Genomic DNA, 16,347 nt, shown 5'->3' on the forward strand with positions numbered 1-16,347 from the left:
TGCTGGACTAGCACCGGCATTTGCTACCACAAACGTTCAGAACTGGCGAGCGCATGAAATAACAAACTTGACGGCTCTGAATACAAATTGCATGCAAATGAGTCTCCTGCATTCCTCCCTAATACTCAGTGGGCAGCACGCCAAACAAGGGCACTGCTTCTGCAGCAAACCCTACGCCAGCTCGAAGCTGGCATTAAGGTTTGCCAAGCAGGGGAGGAATGGGGGAGACTGGCTGAAATAACCCTGGTGATCCAGTGGAACCCAGACTGCCATATATGTAAAGGCCTGGAGGTCCAGTGGACCCCCCAGACCCTTCAACCCCCCCCAACATAACACCTCTGAAGGTCCAGTGGACCTCAGATTCCCCCCCTCCCCTCCCAATCCACCGAAAATATTGTTCTGGTACAGTGAGATTCTCGATGTAACCCCCTTCCCTAACCCCCCCCCCCCCCCCCAAGCCACCTAAAATATCCTAGCGGGATCCTCGATGTGACTCAACCCACTCCCCTCATACCTTAAAGTAGTATTAGGAGAAGACACTAGCACTCCCTTTCTGCTCTCCGGGTACCACCTAAAAATGGTGGTACCCTGCCTAGTGCATCCTGGAATGTGTGTTGGGCTGGGTGCTGCCATTTTGAGGTGGCACCTGGAAAGGAGCGAGGGAGTGCTAGTGCCTCCTCCTCCTACTTTAAGGTATGATGCGAGGGGTTCATGTGAAGTGTCCCACTGGACCACCAGCTTATTTTTGGTGACTGAGGGGGGAGTCACATCAAAGGTCCCACTGAACTACCAAGATATATTCGGGGAGTGAGTGGAGGGTAATGTGCTTTGGGAGTAGGTGAGAGGTCCACAAGGCCTCATGTTTGGCAGGGTGTGTTATGTGTTTTGGGGGGGGGGGGGGGGGTGGTGAGTGGTCTGGGGATCCACTGGACCTCCAGGCCCTTGTTTTAATGGGGTGGCGGACCTGGAGGTCTTTAGGCTTGACAGGTCCGGGAGAAAAGCCCAAACCTGTGAAACCTCTACAGGACTGTACATGGGCTCTTGAGCGCATGCCCAGGCACAATCTGCCTGCTTTACTTCCTCATGCGCAAAACTAATAGCGTGCATATTATTTGCATACTATTAGCTTTAAGCATAAGGACATTGTTTTTGTGCAGTGTTGTAGCGCTAAGCTCAGGCGCTGGAGTTTTGAGTATCAGGGCAACAGGCTACATGGTTGGAGGCAGGTGATGGTTGGGTGTCAGTGGCTGATAAAAAGAGGAGGAGCCAGTGCCGTAGCGAGGATGCCTGACACACGGGGCGGGTCGCCGCTGCGCACCCCCCCCCCCCCCCCCCCCGTGTGCAGGGCACGGCGCGCCCCCCCCCCCCCCCGAAATGCACCCTCCCCCCCCGAAACGCACCTTTACCTTGCAACGGAAGGCAGGCGGGAGGGCCGATCCGCCCCCAGTGCACGTCACTGGGAGCTGCGTTGGCTCTGCTGCTTCCCTGCTTTCTCTGCCCCGGAACAGGAAGTAACCTGTTCCGGGGCAGAAAGAGCAGGGAACCAGCGAGCCGACACCCCCCCCCCCCCCCCAGTGGCGTGCACCCGGGGCGGACCGCCCCACCGCCCCCTCCCTTCCTACGCCACTGGGAGGAGCTGAGGTTCAGTCTAAGAAGAGACTTCCAATCTCACCTGTGATCAGTGAATAGTGTGTATGGGTGGAGAAAACTGGGAAATAAAAAAAAAAAAGCCAGGCGATGTTAACACAGTATTTGGCACTTGTATTGGTTGGGGAAAATATTTTGAACCTGTTCAAGAAACTGATTTTATTGTCTTGTTTTTAAAATAACATCTTTTAGATTATAGTTCTTTATTTCATAGGAATATAGTACACAGTTGTAAAACTAATTTTGTAATTCATGTATTTGCCTTTGTCCAAAGAGCTGTATACGCATAATTTATAGTTGTGAAGAACATTTATTACCATATCTGTAAAAATCTTTTAAGGAAGAACTACCTTTTTGATAGAAAAAAATAAAGTCAGTTTTATTTTAAATTTTCGATATTACATTTTGGGGGTAACAATGTGCAAATAATGCATCTTAGAATATGTTGTTACTAAATTACCTTGAAAACACATGAAATAGGAGTGCCATTTTTTCTTAACCTAAATGTCATCTGCTATTTATATTTTCACTTATAAGCTGAGATTTTTCCCCTAATTTATTTCATTTAATTACCACTACCTTTTTTTTTTTTTACTGAATCAGCAGATCTATCTCTCCTTAGTGTGTCATTAGCCATGAAGGCCCGGAGCACACTGCACTCTACAGATCTTCAGTTCAGTGTCTGGATTGTGTTATTGCAAGTTGTCTCAGTGAGTGAGCAGCAGCAGGAAGCTTTATGTACTTGTATATTTGCTGCAGTATGCTCTAGGTGTTCTGTGGACCTGCTCTTGATGTCCTGATGAACAGTAGCTATCCTGCCCACCAAGGTGAGAATCTTGGTGGTTTCTGCTGCTGATCTACCCCACTGGTCTTCTCTTTATTATATCCCATCACTGGTGTGCTGTCCCTGTGAGATGCCAAATGATGCTTTTCTTTGCTTACGCATGGCTCAGTGGTTATATTAAGACCAGCAGGGTCATACTGGGAACTTAGTTTAAATGCTGCTGTTTATGGCATGGTATTTGTCTCTTATACCTGTACCCTTTGAAATAGCCATGTTTTACTTGTCATTTTTGATCATATTGCTTCCTTTAGACTGTAAACCTGTGCTGTTCTTTCAACTCACTTATACAAAACTAGTAAAAAAGGCCCGTTTCAGACAGAAATGAAACGGGCGCTAGCAAGGTTTTCCTTGGAGTGTGTATGTTTGAGAGACTGTATGTGAGAGTGACTGTGTGAGAGAAAGAGAGAGTGACTGTGTGAGAGAAAGAGAGAGTGAGTGTGTGTGTGAGAATGAGAGTGGGTGCAAGTGCGTATGTGAGACACAGTGCGTGTGAGAGTGTTTCACACAGATACAGTGTGTGTGTGAGAGAGAGTGTGTGTGAGAAACAGACTCTCTGTGAGACCGAGTGTATGAGACCAAGAGAGTGTGTGAGTGACTGTGTGACACATAGAGTGAATGTGATACAGTGTGAGAGAAAGAGAGTGTGTGAGAGAGAGTGTGTGTGTGTGACAGAGAGACCCCCCTCTCTGGTGTCAGGCCACCCTCCCTCTCTTTCTCCGGTGTCAGACCCCCTCCCTCTCTTTCTGTGGTGTCAGGCCCCCTCCCTTTCTTTCTGTGGTGTCAGGCCCCCCTCCCTTTCACTCTCTGGTATCAGACCCCCCCCCCTCCCTCCCTCTCTCTCTCCCCCTCTGGTGTCAGTCACCCCCCCTCTCTCTCTCCCTCTACTGTGCAGGACGCTGAGCTCAGGCTGTGCTTCAAGGAACTGACCAATCCTATTTAATAGAATGCACCTCCAACATTCTGAAGCCGAGAAACCTCGTGTGGTTGGTCACTTCTGCAGAAGGATACAGAGAGCATGGACGCTTCAGGCTTATCTTTCTCGGCTTCAGAATGTTGGAGGTGCTTTTTATTATATAGGATAAGAGATGCTGTTGCTGTTGGACAAAGTGTTTTCTTATATGGACATCAAATGTAAATCCTTCAAAATTACATTTTTAGTTTGATTGCACAAATGCTGTTGTGTTCTGCAATGTATGTTATTACAGCCTAAGTGACTGGAAAATTTATATTAACAAAGAAAAAATATATCAGAGGTTTTTGTGAGCTAATCTAATCCTTCTCCAGGATCAATTATAGTTCAGATAAAATGTTTTAATCCAGTCATAAATATTATACAATTTGTTTGTATACAAAATAAACAATTGAAGAGAATGGAATTATGATGTACCAAACTGGGGAGGGAAAAATACATTTTGTTTGATAGCTGCAATTAGTAGAATGCACATAATGCAAACTTAATTTTGAAATTGAGTGGTAATAAAACCATGGACAGTTATAAAACTGTATAACAATCAGTTATTTTCAAATCTGTTCTTGTTACAGACCTATAACAGTTGTGCCAGACTGTACTTAAACCAGGAAACTGTATGTCTGGGAAGCGCTACTATGAAGACTGAAAGCTGTGTGAACAAGGTACATACCACTATAAATCAACTTGGAAATATAATGATTTTGCCAGGTGGAATGAGTAGATATTTTGGGGGCATTTCTATAACTTGGTCCCAAGATGTAGGTGCTATAATGGGGGCACACTTGACACCAATTCTATAATGGCTTCAGGGCATGCATAACAGGTTAATGGCAGGCATAAGTTGGCGCACCTGACATGCTTGTTGACATGCCCATAGCCCACCTAACATTAGGTGCCAAGTTATGGAATGAAGGGGTTTGTGTGTAAATCTTTTGTTATCAAAGACAAAACTATGCATCTGAAAATTACTAACTTGATTGTACAGTTTTAGAATGGATTTTGTTTTAAAGACATCTACTGTGCAACCTTGACATACCATTATTATAGCTACTAGCATTTCAAATTGTCAGATTGGTAATGTGTGTTTTCCAGTTACTCCTTGCTGGCATTCTGCAGCTCAAATATAATAGCAATAGGATAAAATTTGTCTAGGTGCTTAGTTCCCCCCCCCCCCCCCCCCCCCCCAAAAAAAAAAAAGTTGTCATTCCTGGGCATTTTAAGGACACTACATTCAGATGCTGGTTTTGCACATTTCTGTCGGCTTTGATGTTGTTTGACTGAATTTAGTCACTCTTCATTTCTAAGTAGCTTACGCTTATGACTAAATGTTTATTTGCCCCTTGATTTTTTTATCTTGAAGAATTTTGTATACATTGTCATAAAGGTCTGTCTGAGGACAAGTAAGATAAAAGTGAAGCTAGAGACAATCTAAGACTCACTATTGGGTCCTTTTACTAAGGTGTACCGAAAAATGGCCTGCGCTGTTGTAGGTGCGTGTATTGGACGCGCACAGGTCCATTTTTCAGTGCGCCTTTTTTTAGGCGAAAACGGACGTGCGGCAAAATAAAAATTGGCGTGCGTCCATTTTGGGCCTGAGACATTACCACTAACCATTGATTTAGCGGTAAGATCTTGCGCATTAACCGGGCAGTAATCATCAGCGAGCGTACACTGCCGATTACCGCCCGGTTAGTGCCACATGGTAGAAAATAACAAATATTTTCGGCTGCGAGTAAAAAATGGAATTACCGCCTGGGGCTCGTGGTAGCCGGGTGGTAGTTCCAAATTGACGCACGTTGGACGCGCATAGGCGCCTACGTGCCTTAGTAAAAGGGCTCCTATATTTGCTTTATTTATTATGAGGGGTACATGTCTACTATTTTTGTATCATTTATCTAATAATAAAGCTTTGAAATAATCAAAATAGTCCTGTTATGAGCTGTTTCTTAAACATAAGGCCCCAGGATTGGTAGCATGGAATGTTGCTACTAATTTGATTTCTGCCAGTTACTTCTTCCCTCGCATAGCGTTCCAGAAAGACCCAAATATGTGAGCACTTATATTTATGTTAGGAATTCTAGCTCTTGCTGATTTTCAGCCTTCCAAACAGACATAGTTGCTAATTTAGTTATTTTGTTGCCACCTGGTGTGGCTGGTTCACAGACATCTAGCCTCCTAGGTGTCTTGCACGGTCTTCCAGACAAACCAGCTATGTGACCACATGCATTTCAACTAGGACTTCTGGGTTTGATTCTCTCTGCATCTCCTTGTGACCCTGGGCAAGGCTCTTAACCTCCCATTGCCTGTATATAATATGTAAACTGCTTTGATTGTAACCATAGAAAGGTGGTATATCAAACTCCTTCCCCATATGAGATCTTACAATCTAGCAACTAATCTTCCTCTCAAGCTTTATAACCATCTAAACCAGAGTTTCGTGAGTCGGTCCTGGAGTATCCCCTTGCCAGTCATGTTTTCAGGATATCTACAATGAATATGCATGAGATTGATTTGCATACACTGCCTTCATTGTATGCAAATCTCTTACATGCATATTCATTTAGAATATCCTGAAAACTTGACTGGCTGGCATGGGAGTATTCCAGGACTGACTTGGGAAACAGCAAAGAAAACAGAAGAACAGGAACCCTTGCAATCACACAGATATGCCAAACACAGCGAAGGTGACAAAATATGGAAGCTAGATGATGTCCAAAATAAAAGTAGTTTATTAAAGCGTCCAGTGACACTAACTAAAACATCCAATGACTGTGACTCAACATGAGCCATGTTTCAGCCACAAAGGCCAAGTACTGTATCATACCTGCTTCAGAAGAGTAAACCGTTTACTCTTTTGAAGCAGGTACGGAATGGTGCAGTACTTGGTTGAGAGATAATTTATGATTTACTAGGTGTACCATTACGTGTTGTTTTATTTGAAGAGCTAGCATGCTATGACATCCAGACTGAAGACTCCTGAGGCAGGCCTTTGTGGCCGAAACATGGCTCACGTCAAGTCAGTCATTGGATGTTTTAATTGCTGTCATTGGACGCTTTAATAAACTACTTTTATTTTGGACATCGTCTAGCTTCCATTTTTTGTCACCTTTGCTGTGTTTGGCAAGCACTGATCTAAACCACTGCCAAAAGTTTTGAGGCTGGTGTTTGAGCATCTGGCCTCCTAGATTCCCATGAGCTTGTGGGTCAGAATCTGCCTAACACCAACCTGCCAGCACCAAACTATTTGGTTTCTGGGGCATTATAGAATGCTGGTAAAACCCCATTATTCCCCTGGGTTGCAGTATCAGTAGGGTCGTGTTTCCTTTTTCTCTTGACAAGAAGGATTGAGCTAAGCTTACAAATGTATGACATCATCCGACAAAACCTGGATGGAATAGCTATCCCTGATCAGATGTAAAGTTCTGGGTTAGCATGGCCCTTCCCATATACAGGACTTTCTTCAGTCCCCTTAATTTTCTTTTATTTCGCTCTGCCAAATGGGTGCAAAACTTTCCTGTATTCAAAGCTCTTCTGTGTGTGTCTGTTGTTTTTCATAGTCCCTCTTCACAAAAGTGGAAAAAGAGAAGAGTTGGGAAACTAGGGGGCCAGAAAGTCCAACCTTGGAGTGGAAAAGATAATAAAGACACCAGTTTTGGGGGTTGTTTTAGATTCAAAGTTGTCTTTTGAGAGGCAAATTAATGTGCTAATGAAGAAAATTGTCATTATGTTGCGACAAGTCTGAGCGATATGCCCCTCATTAAGTATGCAAAGTTTTAGAATGATAATGCAGGCAATTCTCCTTCCACAGTTGGACTACTATAATTCATTATATTGTAATATTTCAGTTATGCTTCAGAAAAAGCTAGTTGTTACAAAATACCATGGGTAGATTGATGTTTAATGAGCATGGGCATGATAGTGTGGCTCCACTTTTGAAAGATCTTCATTAGTTGACTTGACAAATGTATTAAGTTTAAATTGGTGTGTCTTTTAAATCAATATATGGTCATAATTCAGGAGAGATTATCGAACTGCTTGCTATTCCATTGTATAGACAAAATTCTTGATTTATGAGAACTTTACAAATTGGATACCCTTCACTAAGGAATGTTTGTTTAAAAACTATATATGATCGAATATTTTCAGTTCAAGGGGCGAGAACTTAGAATGAATTACCTTGTTAATTAAGACAAATTTATTTATTGCATTTGTCCCCCACATTTTCTCACCTTTTTGCAGGCTCAGTGTGGCTTACAGAGTGTTGTAATGATATAGTCGTTACATGATTTTAAATACAGTCGATAATAAACTGAAGGTAAAGAGGGTTTAGATGGAAGGTGTTGGGTAAGGTCATGTGAGAGGTGTTTTTTTGCTGTACTTGGGTGGTTTAAGGAATGATTTGATTCATTAAGGATGTTTTTTGTAGGCTTTGTTGAAGAGATGTGTCTTCAAAGCTTTGCGAAAGCTGGTTAGATTATTCATGGTTTTCAGGGCCATGGGTAATGCATTCTAGAACTGTGTGCTTTTGTACGCAAAGGTAGTAGCATAGGCCTGTTTGTATTTCATTCCTTTACAGCTGGGGAAGTTCAGATTGAGGAATTTGCGGGCCGATCTTTTGGCGTTTCTGGGCGGTAAGTCCACTAGGTTTAACATATAAAGTGGGGCATCTGCGTGAATGATTTTATGTACGGTCGTGCAGATCTTGAACTCAATTCGTTCCTTGAGCGGAAGCCAGTGCAGTTTCTCTCTTAGGGGCTTAGCACTTTCATACTTAGGTTTTCCAAAAATGAGTCTGGCTGCGGTGTTCTGGGCTGTTTGGAGTTTTTTAATGGTCTGTTCTTTGCAGCCTGCGTACAGAGCGTTACAGTAGTCCAAGTGGCTTATCACTAATGACTGTACTAGGGTGCGGAAGATGTTTCTTGGGAAAAAAGGTTTTATTCTTTTAAGTTTCCACATCGATTGGAACATTTTTTTCGTTGTATTCTTCACGTGGGTATCGAGTGTGAGGTTTCGGTCGATAGTAACTCCAAGAGTTTTCAGATTTTCTGAGATAGGAAGTGTGCAGTAGGGTGTGGTTATAGTGAAGTAGTTGTTTGTGTTATATTGGGAAGTGATAACTAGACATTGAGTTTTTTCTGCGTTAAGTTTTAACTGGAATGAGTCCGCCCAAGAATGCATGATTTGGAAGCTCAGGTTAATCTCGTTGGTTATTTCGTTTGTCACTTTTGAACAGGATATAGATCGTAACGTCGTCAGCATATATGTAGGGGTTGAGGTTTTGATCGGCTAGGAGTTTGGCTAATGGTATCATCATTAGGTTGAAAATAGTTGGTGAAAGGGGGGATCCTTGAGGAACTCCACATTCCAGTATCCAAGGTGGTGATCTGTCAGTATTCGTTGTTACTTGGTAGGATCTGGTGGTGAGGAATCCTTCGAACCATTTGAGAACTGGGCCTCCGATTCCGAAGTATTCTAGTAGGTGTAGTAATGAGCATGGGCATGGGCATGATCCACCATGTCGAAAGCAATAGAATGCACAAATGACCTCATATTTAAGAATGGGTTTGAAAATTTATTTGTTTAAGGATTAATGAGTTTTTACGGTTTAACGGTTTTTATTCAGGTTCAAAATACAATATACTCAACATCAAGCAACTAAGCCCAAACAGTAACATCAAACAACGACAAGATAATGAGCAAGCTTAACAAAATAATAAGCAAAAACATCTTACAGCAACAACTGTATAACACATGATTCTCGTTTTGTTGTGAGAAACCTCCCACTACCTGCCAACCTCATAACCCCGTGTACTGTTCAGGATTAATGAGTTTTTAATGATTTAGTTGGATTGTATTTTCCCTCAGGTTTTGAGGTCTCTTGGAATATAAACTGCTATGAATTCACGCTGAATATGGCGGTATACAAAACATAGATGGAATAGAATAGAACAGTACACTTCTTACAAACCAATGGTATGCAAGATCCAAGGCAGCATGGCCTCACCAAAGGTACACCATGCCAAACGAATTTGATTTCTTTGACTGGGTGACGAAAGAACTGGATTGAGGGCATGTACTGGATGTGATCTACTTAGATTTCAGCAGAGACTTTGGTAATGTTTTGTTTTAGTTTCATAAACTTGATATGCCACTGTTAGATAATAACTGGCACAGCAGTTTAAATTAAAATAAATAGTAAGTGGATAGTGAATAACTAAAGGTTGGAAAAGAAATTATGTTCATAATTGGTACAAGGATAGTGAAAATAAAAAGCTAGAAAATGTATTGTTCACTCTAGGAGTGCACTCATGACTTTCCTGCCAAACCTCTTCCACTAATCTGTTATATTAATCATCAAAGGCATCCCTAAATAGGAAAGTGTTTATTTTTCCCACAAATTGTAAATAGGAGGGTTCTAGGTGCAGAAGCCCAGGTGATTCCAGGGTGAGGGGCACTAACACTAAAAATCTAGCCCCTTATTGATTCAAGGTGAATATTTCTAAAAGAGGGTACTACAAGTTTTGATTTGAGGAACACAATGATCTAGGTGCTGAAAAGAGAATCAAGCAACATAAGGAGGTTGGTGATCCAGAATGGTGGATCTTTAGACCAAAGTTAAAATCTTAAAAGTTGTCCCATGAAAACTAGAAAGCCAATGCTTGTCTTTTATTAGTGGGGTGATGTGATCCCATTTTTGGCCCTTTAATGAGTCTGTATTCTATAATAGCTGAAGATGTCACAGTTCTCCTGAACCAAATCCCTTTATTTATTTATAACATTTGTATCCCACATTATCCCAGCAACCTGAGTTCTATGTGGCTGACAATACAGTGAAATCATATCATACAGAACACAAAGTGAACGTTCTACTTAAAAACATAAAAAATGTCCATACTGGGTGAGACCAGTGGTCCATCTAGCCCAGTATCCTGTTTCCAACAGTGGCCAAGCCAGGTCACAAGTACCTGGCAAAAAACCAAAAAGTGGCAACATTCCATGCTACCAATCCCAGGGCAAGCGGTAGCTTCCCCATCTCTGTCTCAATAGCAAACTATGGTCTTTTCCTCCTATTTGTTTTAAAAGTATTTCCATGTAACTTCCTTGAGTGGCTCGTAGTCTTTGTACTTTAGGAACAGTAAAAAATCAATTCACTTCTACTCGTTCTAGGCCACTCAGGATTTTGTAGACCTCAATCATATCTCCCCTCATCCATCTCTTTTCCAAGCTGAAGAGCCCTAACCTCTTTAGCCTTTCGTCATATGGGAGGAGTTCCATCCCCTTTATCATTTTGGTTTCTCCTCTTTGAACCTTTTCTATTTCCGCTATATCTTTTTTGAGATACAGCAACCAGAACTGAATGCAATACTCAAGGTGAGGTCGCACCATGGAGCGATACAGAGGCATTATAGTATTTTCACTCTTATTTACTATCCCTTTCCTAATAATTCCTAGTATCCTGTTTGCTTTTTTGGCCGCCACTGCACACTGAGCAGAAGATTTCAACATATAATCTACAATGACACTTACCAATTTAATAGCTGCCCTCTGGATGACTCCATCCAGAGGGTGGCTACTAAATTGATAAGTGGTCTTCGTCATAAAACATATAAGGACAGGCTTGTGAACCTCAACATGTATACTCTGGATGAGAGGCGGGAGAGAGGGGATATGATAGAGACTTTTAAATACTTCAGTGGCGTTAATGTACAGGAGGAGAGCCTTTTTTAAATGAACAAAAACTCTGGAATGACAGGGCATAGGATGAAGTTAAGAGGAAATAGCCTTAGGAGGAATCTAAGAAAATGCTCTTTCATGGGAAGGGTGGTGATTGCGTGGAATGGACTCCCGATGGAGGTCATGGAGACGAAGACTATGTCAGAATTTTAAAAAGCATGGGACGGGCACGTGGGATTCCTTAGGAAAAAGAGGAGTTGGTGGTTACTGAGGATGGGCAGACTGGATTGGCTATTTTGCCCTTATCTGCTGTCATGTTTCTGTGTTACTACTTGGAATACTGTGTTCAGATGTATCTTGCCTCATTAATCTCTCTAAGCCAAATTTGTTGAAGGCCACTTGTACCCAGGTTATATTCCAAATGATGTATGTATTTGTAAAAATAAGAAGCTGAATAGCCAAGAGGCCCAGGTTGCTTGATAAAACTCCATAAGTCCAGAAATAGTAGGCATAGTGCTAAGTTCCTGATACTGTGAATTAGTTATTATATTGCCTAAAGTCCAAATTCCTACTGATAACCAGTGCTCCCAAAAAAGGTGGATTTCTGAATTTGAAGATTCAAATTATACTAAAGTGGCCCATACTGCGACTATCTCCTCTTGATCACAAAAGGTTTGTGTATGATGCCACTTCTGTAGAGTTAGCTTCATAGCAATGAAGATTCAGTTGTAAAGGAGATAAGAAAAAGTAGCAGGTCAGTCGTAAATAAGTCTTTAAACACTACACTTGCTACAGGGTGTTAAGAACATATGCCCGATGTGTTGACGCTGAATGTACCAGTTGTTGAGGCTTGGCTTGAACACCCATTGGTAGCTGAATGCCCCCTGAAGCAGCCTTTGGCAAAACATGACCATGTCAGGTATATGTTTTTAAAACCCTTGAGCAAATGTAGTGAATAAAATCTTTTATCATTTAGAACCGGTCTGCTGTTTTTTCTTCCCATGTTGGATGATTCAAATTGTTGCCTTCTTGTTTTTTGTTCAGTTATAAAGGATCCACAATCGACTTTTCTAATATTTGATGATTCCACTAGATTTTCTGTAGCAGACAACCAAGAAAATCCTTGATGGGACTATGAAAGCCATGTGATAGTGATAGAAACAAGGGAAGTTAATCCCCCTTCCTCAAATTCCTTAGATTTGCAGTGCCTTAAGAACAGTTCTCTGGCACCTTCCTTTCCAATGAAATAATATCATCAATCTCTTTATAAAAGTTTTTTTTTTTTTAGAAAAGTTAGAATCATATTTATAATATGCATAAATATAGGCGCTATGGATATCTTAGGTTTCTATTCCCCCCTCACCAAGTCAGGTGAAGCATGGATCATCTACAACACATATTCCTAATTTTTTGGAGTAGATGTTCATTAAATGTAACAGTACCTTGTAACTGTGAAAATAAGTAAATACCTCAGGGGGTCTTTTACAAAGGTGCACTAGTGTTTTTAGCGCATGCTAAACACTAAAGATGCCCATAGGAATATATGGGCGTCTCTAGCATTTAGCACATGCTTATTTTTTAGCACGTGCTAAAAACACTAGCGTGCCTTTTTTAAAAGGACCCCTAAGTATTATAAACCTTTATTTTGCCATTGAAAGGGGAATACTGCTATATAAGCATTGTAACAATATTCAATGGCATAAACTCGGATTTGTTCCAGTTAATTTTGTATCCAGACCAGACACCAAATTTATGAGCTATGTAATAAGGCTGGATGTATCTGCTCAGGTTGAGTTACCTAAAGCAAAAAATTGTCTGCATAGACAGTTAGTATTCCCTATCCAATTTTGAAATGCCAGAGATCTCCCTAAATTGCCTAATAGCACAAAGAAGTGGCTTCAGTACTAAATAAGAGTAACAATAGGGGGCATTCCTGTCTATTGCCTCTGTGCAGGTCATATAACTCAGAAAAGCATCCATTAATATAGAGTTGAACAGTAGGTTTACTACAAGTCTATAGCAATTCCATCATTGCTATAAATCATTTCCCAAAACCAAACCACTCCAATAGTTGAAACAATTAATGCCATTCTACTCGAGCCAATGCTTTTTTGGCATCTAAAGAGAGCAAAAAAGGGGGGAAACTGAAAAGCAACATGAGGAAGTACTTTTTCACAGGGAGCGTGGTGGATGCCTTTAATCAGGGCTTTTTTTGAGGGGGTACTCGGGGGTACTGAGTACCGACACCTTTTCCAGTGTCTGCTAAAATTGACCTATGGACCAACAAGTTTTAATGAAAGAGCTCAGGCTCAACACACCAATTCTGCCTTGTCATAGATTCTGTGACTGGTTTCAGGGGCCCTGGCTATTGTGAGGTGAGTCCCTCAGTGATCACCCCACCCCTGAAGGATGGCCTGGCATTTGAGTACCGGCACCTTTTTTGCTAGAAAAATTGCACTGCCTTTAATGCTCTTCCTTGGGAGGTGGTGGGGATGAAAATAGTGACAATTAAAAGATATGGGATATACATGGAGGATCCTTGTATGGAAAGAGAATGGAATAAAAGTATAGGAAGCAATATTTTGACATCAAGAAGTAGGCACCAGTTCTATAATGACATTTAGGTGCACCTAAGTTGATATAGAATAATAATGCAAACCTGCTTTGGTGTGCCAGAAGTTAGGCATGATCATTTAAGCATGGTCAGTGGCTGGTGTAAGTGGGTGTGCCTAAGTGTTCCAATCAATGAGCACAGCTGATAGTATTATTCAAGTTGTGTGCATTGTTTGGTTACACGCCCATGGCCTGCCCATGTGTATACCACCTTGCAGTTATGCACTATAACACTTAGGCAGTACCTTACAGAATAGTGCATATACGCACGTCACTGCTGATTATTGGTACCAATGACACGTGAGCAAGTGGCACCTACCTCTAGGCACCCGTTTCTAGAATTGCCCCAGTAGAGTATTTCCTGAGTAGATTCACAAGTGCATTCCTAACAACAAAAGGGGGAGAATTACCCGCACACAGCAGCAGGTTGAACCCTGGTCATCTTTCTGGGCAAATTGGATGGACTGTGTTGGTATTTATCTGCCATTATTTTGACAGGAGTCAAGCAACTCAAACAGAGCTCTCGTTAGCTGGGGGAAGATGACGTTGAGGTCCCTTGACATGGTTGGAGGTTTTATGGGGGGGGGGGGGCTTAGTCAATAACAAACCTCTCATGAAATGAACAACTAAAGGCAGTACAAAGATGGGCTTACCTGCTACACAGTAATAAGCACTGGTTGCACTGAGGTGAACCCTTACAGAGTTGGTTTTGAGGCCAATCTTAGAAAGGTGTTGGAGATGTTCAAGCAGGTTCTGTGCAGGGCAAGTGAGAGGATCTAAGACCTTGCACTCACATCAGATGGCAAACTTTCTCCATTTAAAAGTATAACACCTTTTAGTAGAATCTTTCCTGGAAGCCATCAGGATCTTGGAGATACCCTCAGTCAGCTGCGGAGATGCAAATTCTACATTCTCAACTTCAAGGCCATGAGACCAGGGACTGGAGGATGTGGTGCAGAAGAGACTGCTCATTGTGCGTGATGAGGATCGGAAGACAGTTCAATCTCCTTGGTTCTCTAGAGAACAACTCCAGAAGAAGAGTGAACCAGATCTGCCTCAGGAAATGTGGCTCAATGAGGATCACGGTCCCTTGGCTTTTCTGGAGTTTCAACAAAGTTTTCTCTAGTTGAAACAAACCCTACTAGCTCCCAGATAGTTTTCTGCATGGACTCCCGAGCACCTTCTAATCACGCTCGATTTATCTGCTGCTTTCACCCTTGTAAAACACTCTTTTCTTCAGCATTTAGCAGATCTTCATATTTGTGGGACTGCACTTCTCTGGTTCCACTCTTATTTAATAAATAGATCCTGTACTGTCTATGAGGCATCTGCTCTCTCTGAATGGAAACCACTTATATCTGGGGTTCCTTAGGGCTCAATCTTGGGCCTGATCCTTTTCAATGTTTCTCTAGCTCCTCTTGCCTCACTAATCCAATCCCTTGACATTCCTCTGTATCTATGCAGATGATATATAGATTATTACTCCCATACATGATCTAAGCTCTCACTTAATGTCTCTGATTTCTTCTAAGCTGGATAAGATACCTGACTGGCTATGTAATTCTACTTGAAGTTTAATCCTTCCAAGTCTGAAGCAGTCATTTTCCCCTGGTCCACGAATCATGCCCTCTTCCTCACTCCATATCCACAGTGTAGATGTCTTTTTTAAGGACTCTGTTAAAAACCTGGGGGTCTACCTGGATAGTTCCCTCACCTTTCGCAGACAGATATCTTCTGTTGTACAATGCAGCTTTTTCACCCTTAGGCAGATCTGATCTATTCATTGTATGTATGATAGATCTTTCATCCCTCAGAATTCTTCTTTTGGCACTTGTCATCACTGAATTAGACTTTCAATTCCTTATACCACGGCTTACCAGTTTCTCAAATCTGGCGACTCCAACTAGTTCAGAATACTGCCATTAAACTACTACCTGGAAAGAAATGTTATGAATACAAAACTCCCTTTTTTTATTTCAGAACACTGGCTTCCTGTCTTTTTTCAGATTTTTAAAAAAATGTTCCACCATTGTCCATCAGATCATGCACTCTGGCCTTCTGATATTTTTATCAAACTTCTTGTGTCTGAGAGGTCACAGAACCAGAGAGTGGGGACTTGTAGGCACTGAAATGGATGCCTCAGGCCTCTGGGTCATCTTCGAGAGGCCACCTGCTGCCAGCTACTTTAGCACATCCTTGCCATGGTATGTGGATGTGGGTGTGTGCCAGAAGGGGCGTGGTCAAAGGGGCAAGTCCTGCCCCTTTGGAGCAACTGAGGAGTGAGGAGCATGCTAATTTCCTCCTTTCTTGTGGGGAAGCATAAAGCAAGAAGAAACAAGACTAAGTCCCATTTTTGAACATAAGAATAGCCATACTGAATCAGACTAATGGTCCATCTAGCCCAATATCCTGCTTCCAGCAGTGGCCAATCCAGGTCATAACTACCTGGCAGAAATTAAATTAGTAGCAACATTCCATGCTACCAATCTTGGGGCAAACAGTGGCTTCCCCCATGCCCATCTCAATAACAGACTATGGCAGTGGTTCCCAAACCTGGTCCTGGAGTCACCCCAGCCATTCAGATTTTTGGGATATTTAC

At 42.0% G+C, this 16,347-nt stretch overlaps 1 protein-coding gene across 2 annotated transcripts in view; it reads left to right on the top strand.

Annotated features, from left to right (window-relative positions):
* BTRC (beta-transducin repeat containing E3 ubiquitin protein ligase) overlaps positions 1-16,347 on the top strand; it is a 417,532-nt gene that overhangs the window by 210,685 nt on the left and 190,500 nt on the right. For both annotated transcript variants that reach the window (XM_030202848.1, XM_030202849.1), the window contains one exon: positions 4,034-4,123. In XM_030202848.1, the coding sequence (XP_030058708.1) occupies positions 4,034-4,123 (90 nt within the window). The remainder of the gene's footprint in view (positions 1-4,033; positions 4,124-16,347) is intronic.

The sequence above is a fragment of the Microcaecilia unicolor genome, chromosome 5 (assembly GCF_901765095.1).
Source record: "Microcaecilia unicolor chromosome 5, aMicUni1.1, whole genome shotgun sequence".
Lineage (NCBI taxonomy): Eukaryota > Metazoa > Chordata > Amphibia > Gymnophiona > Siphonopidae > Microcaecilia > Microcaecilia unicolor.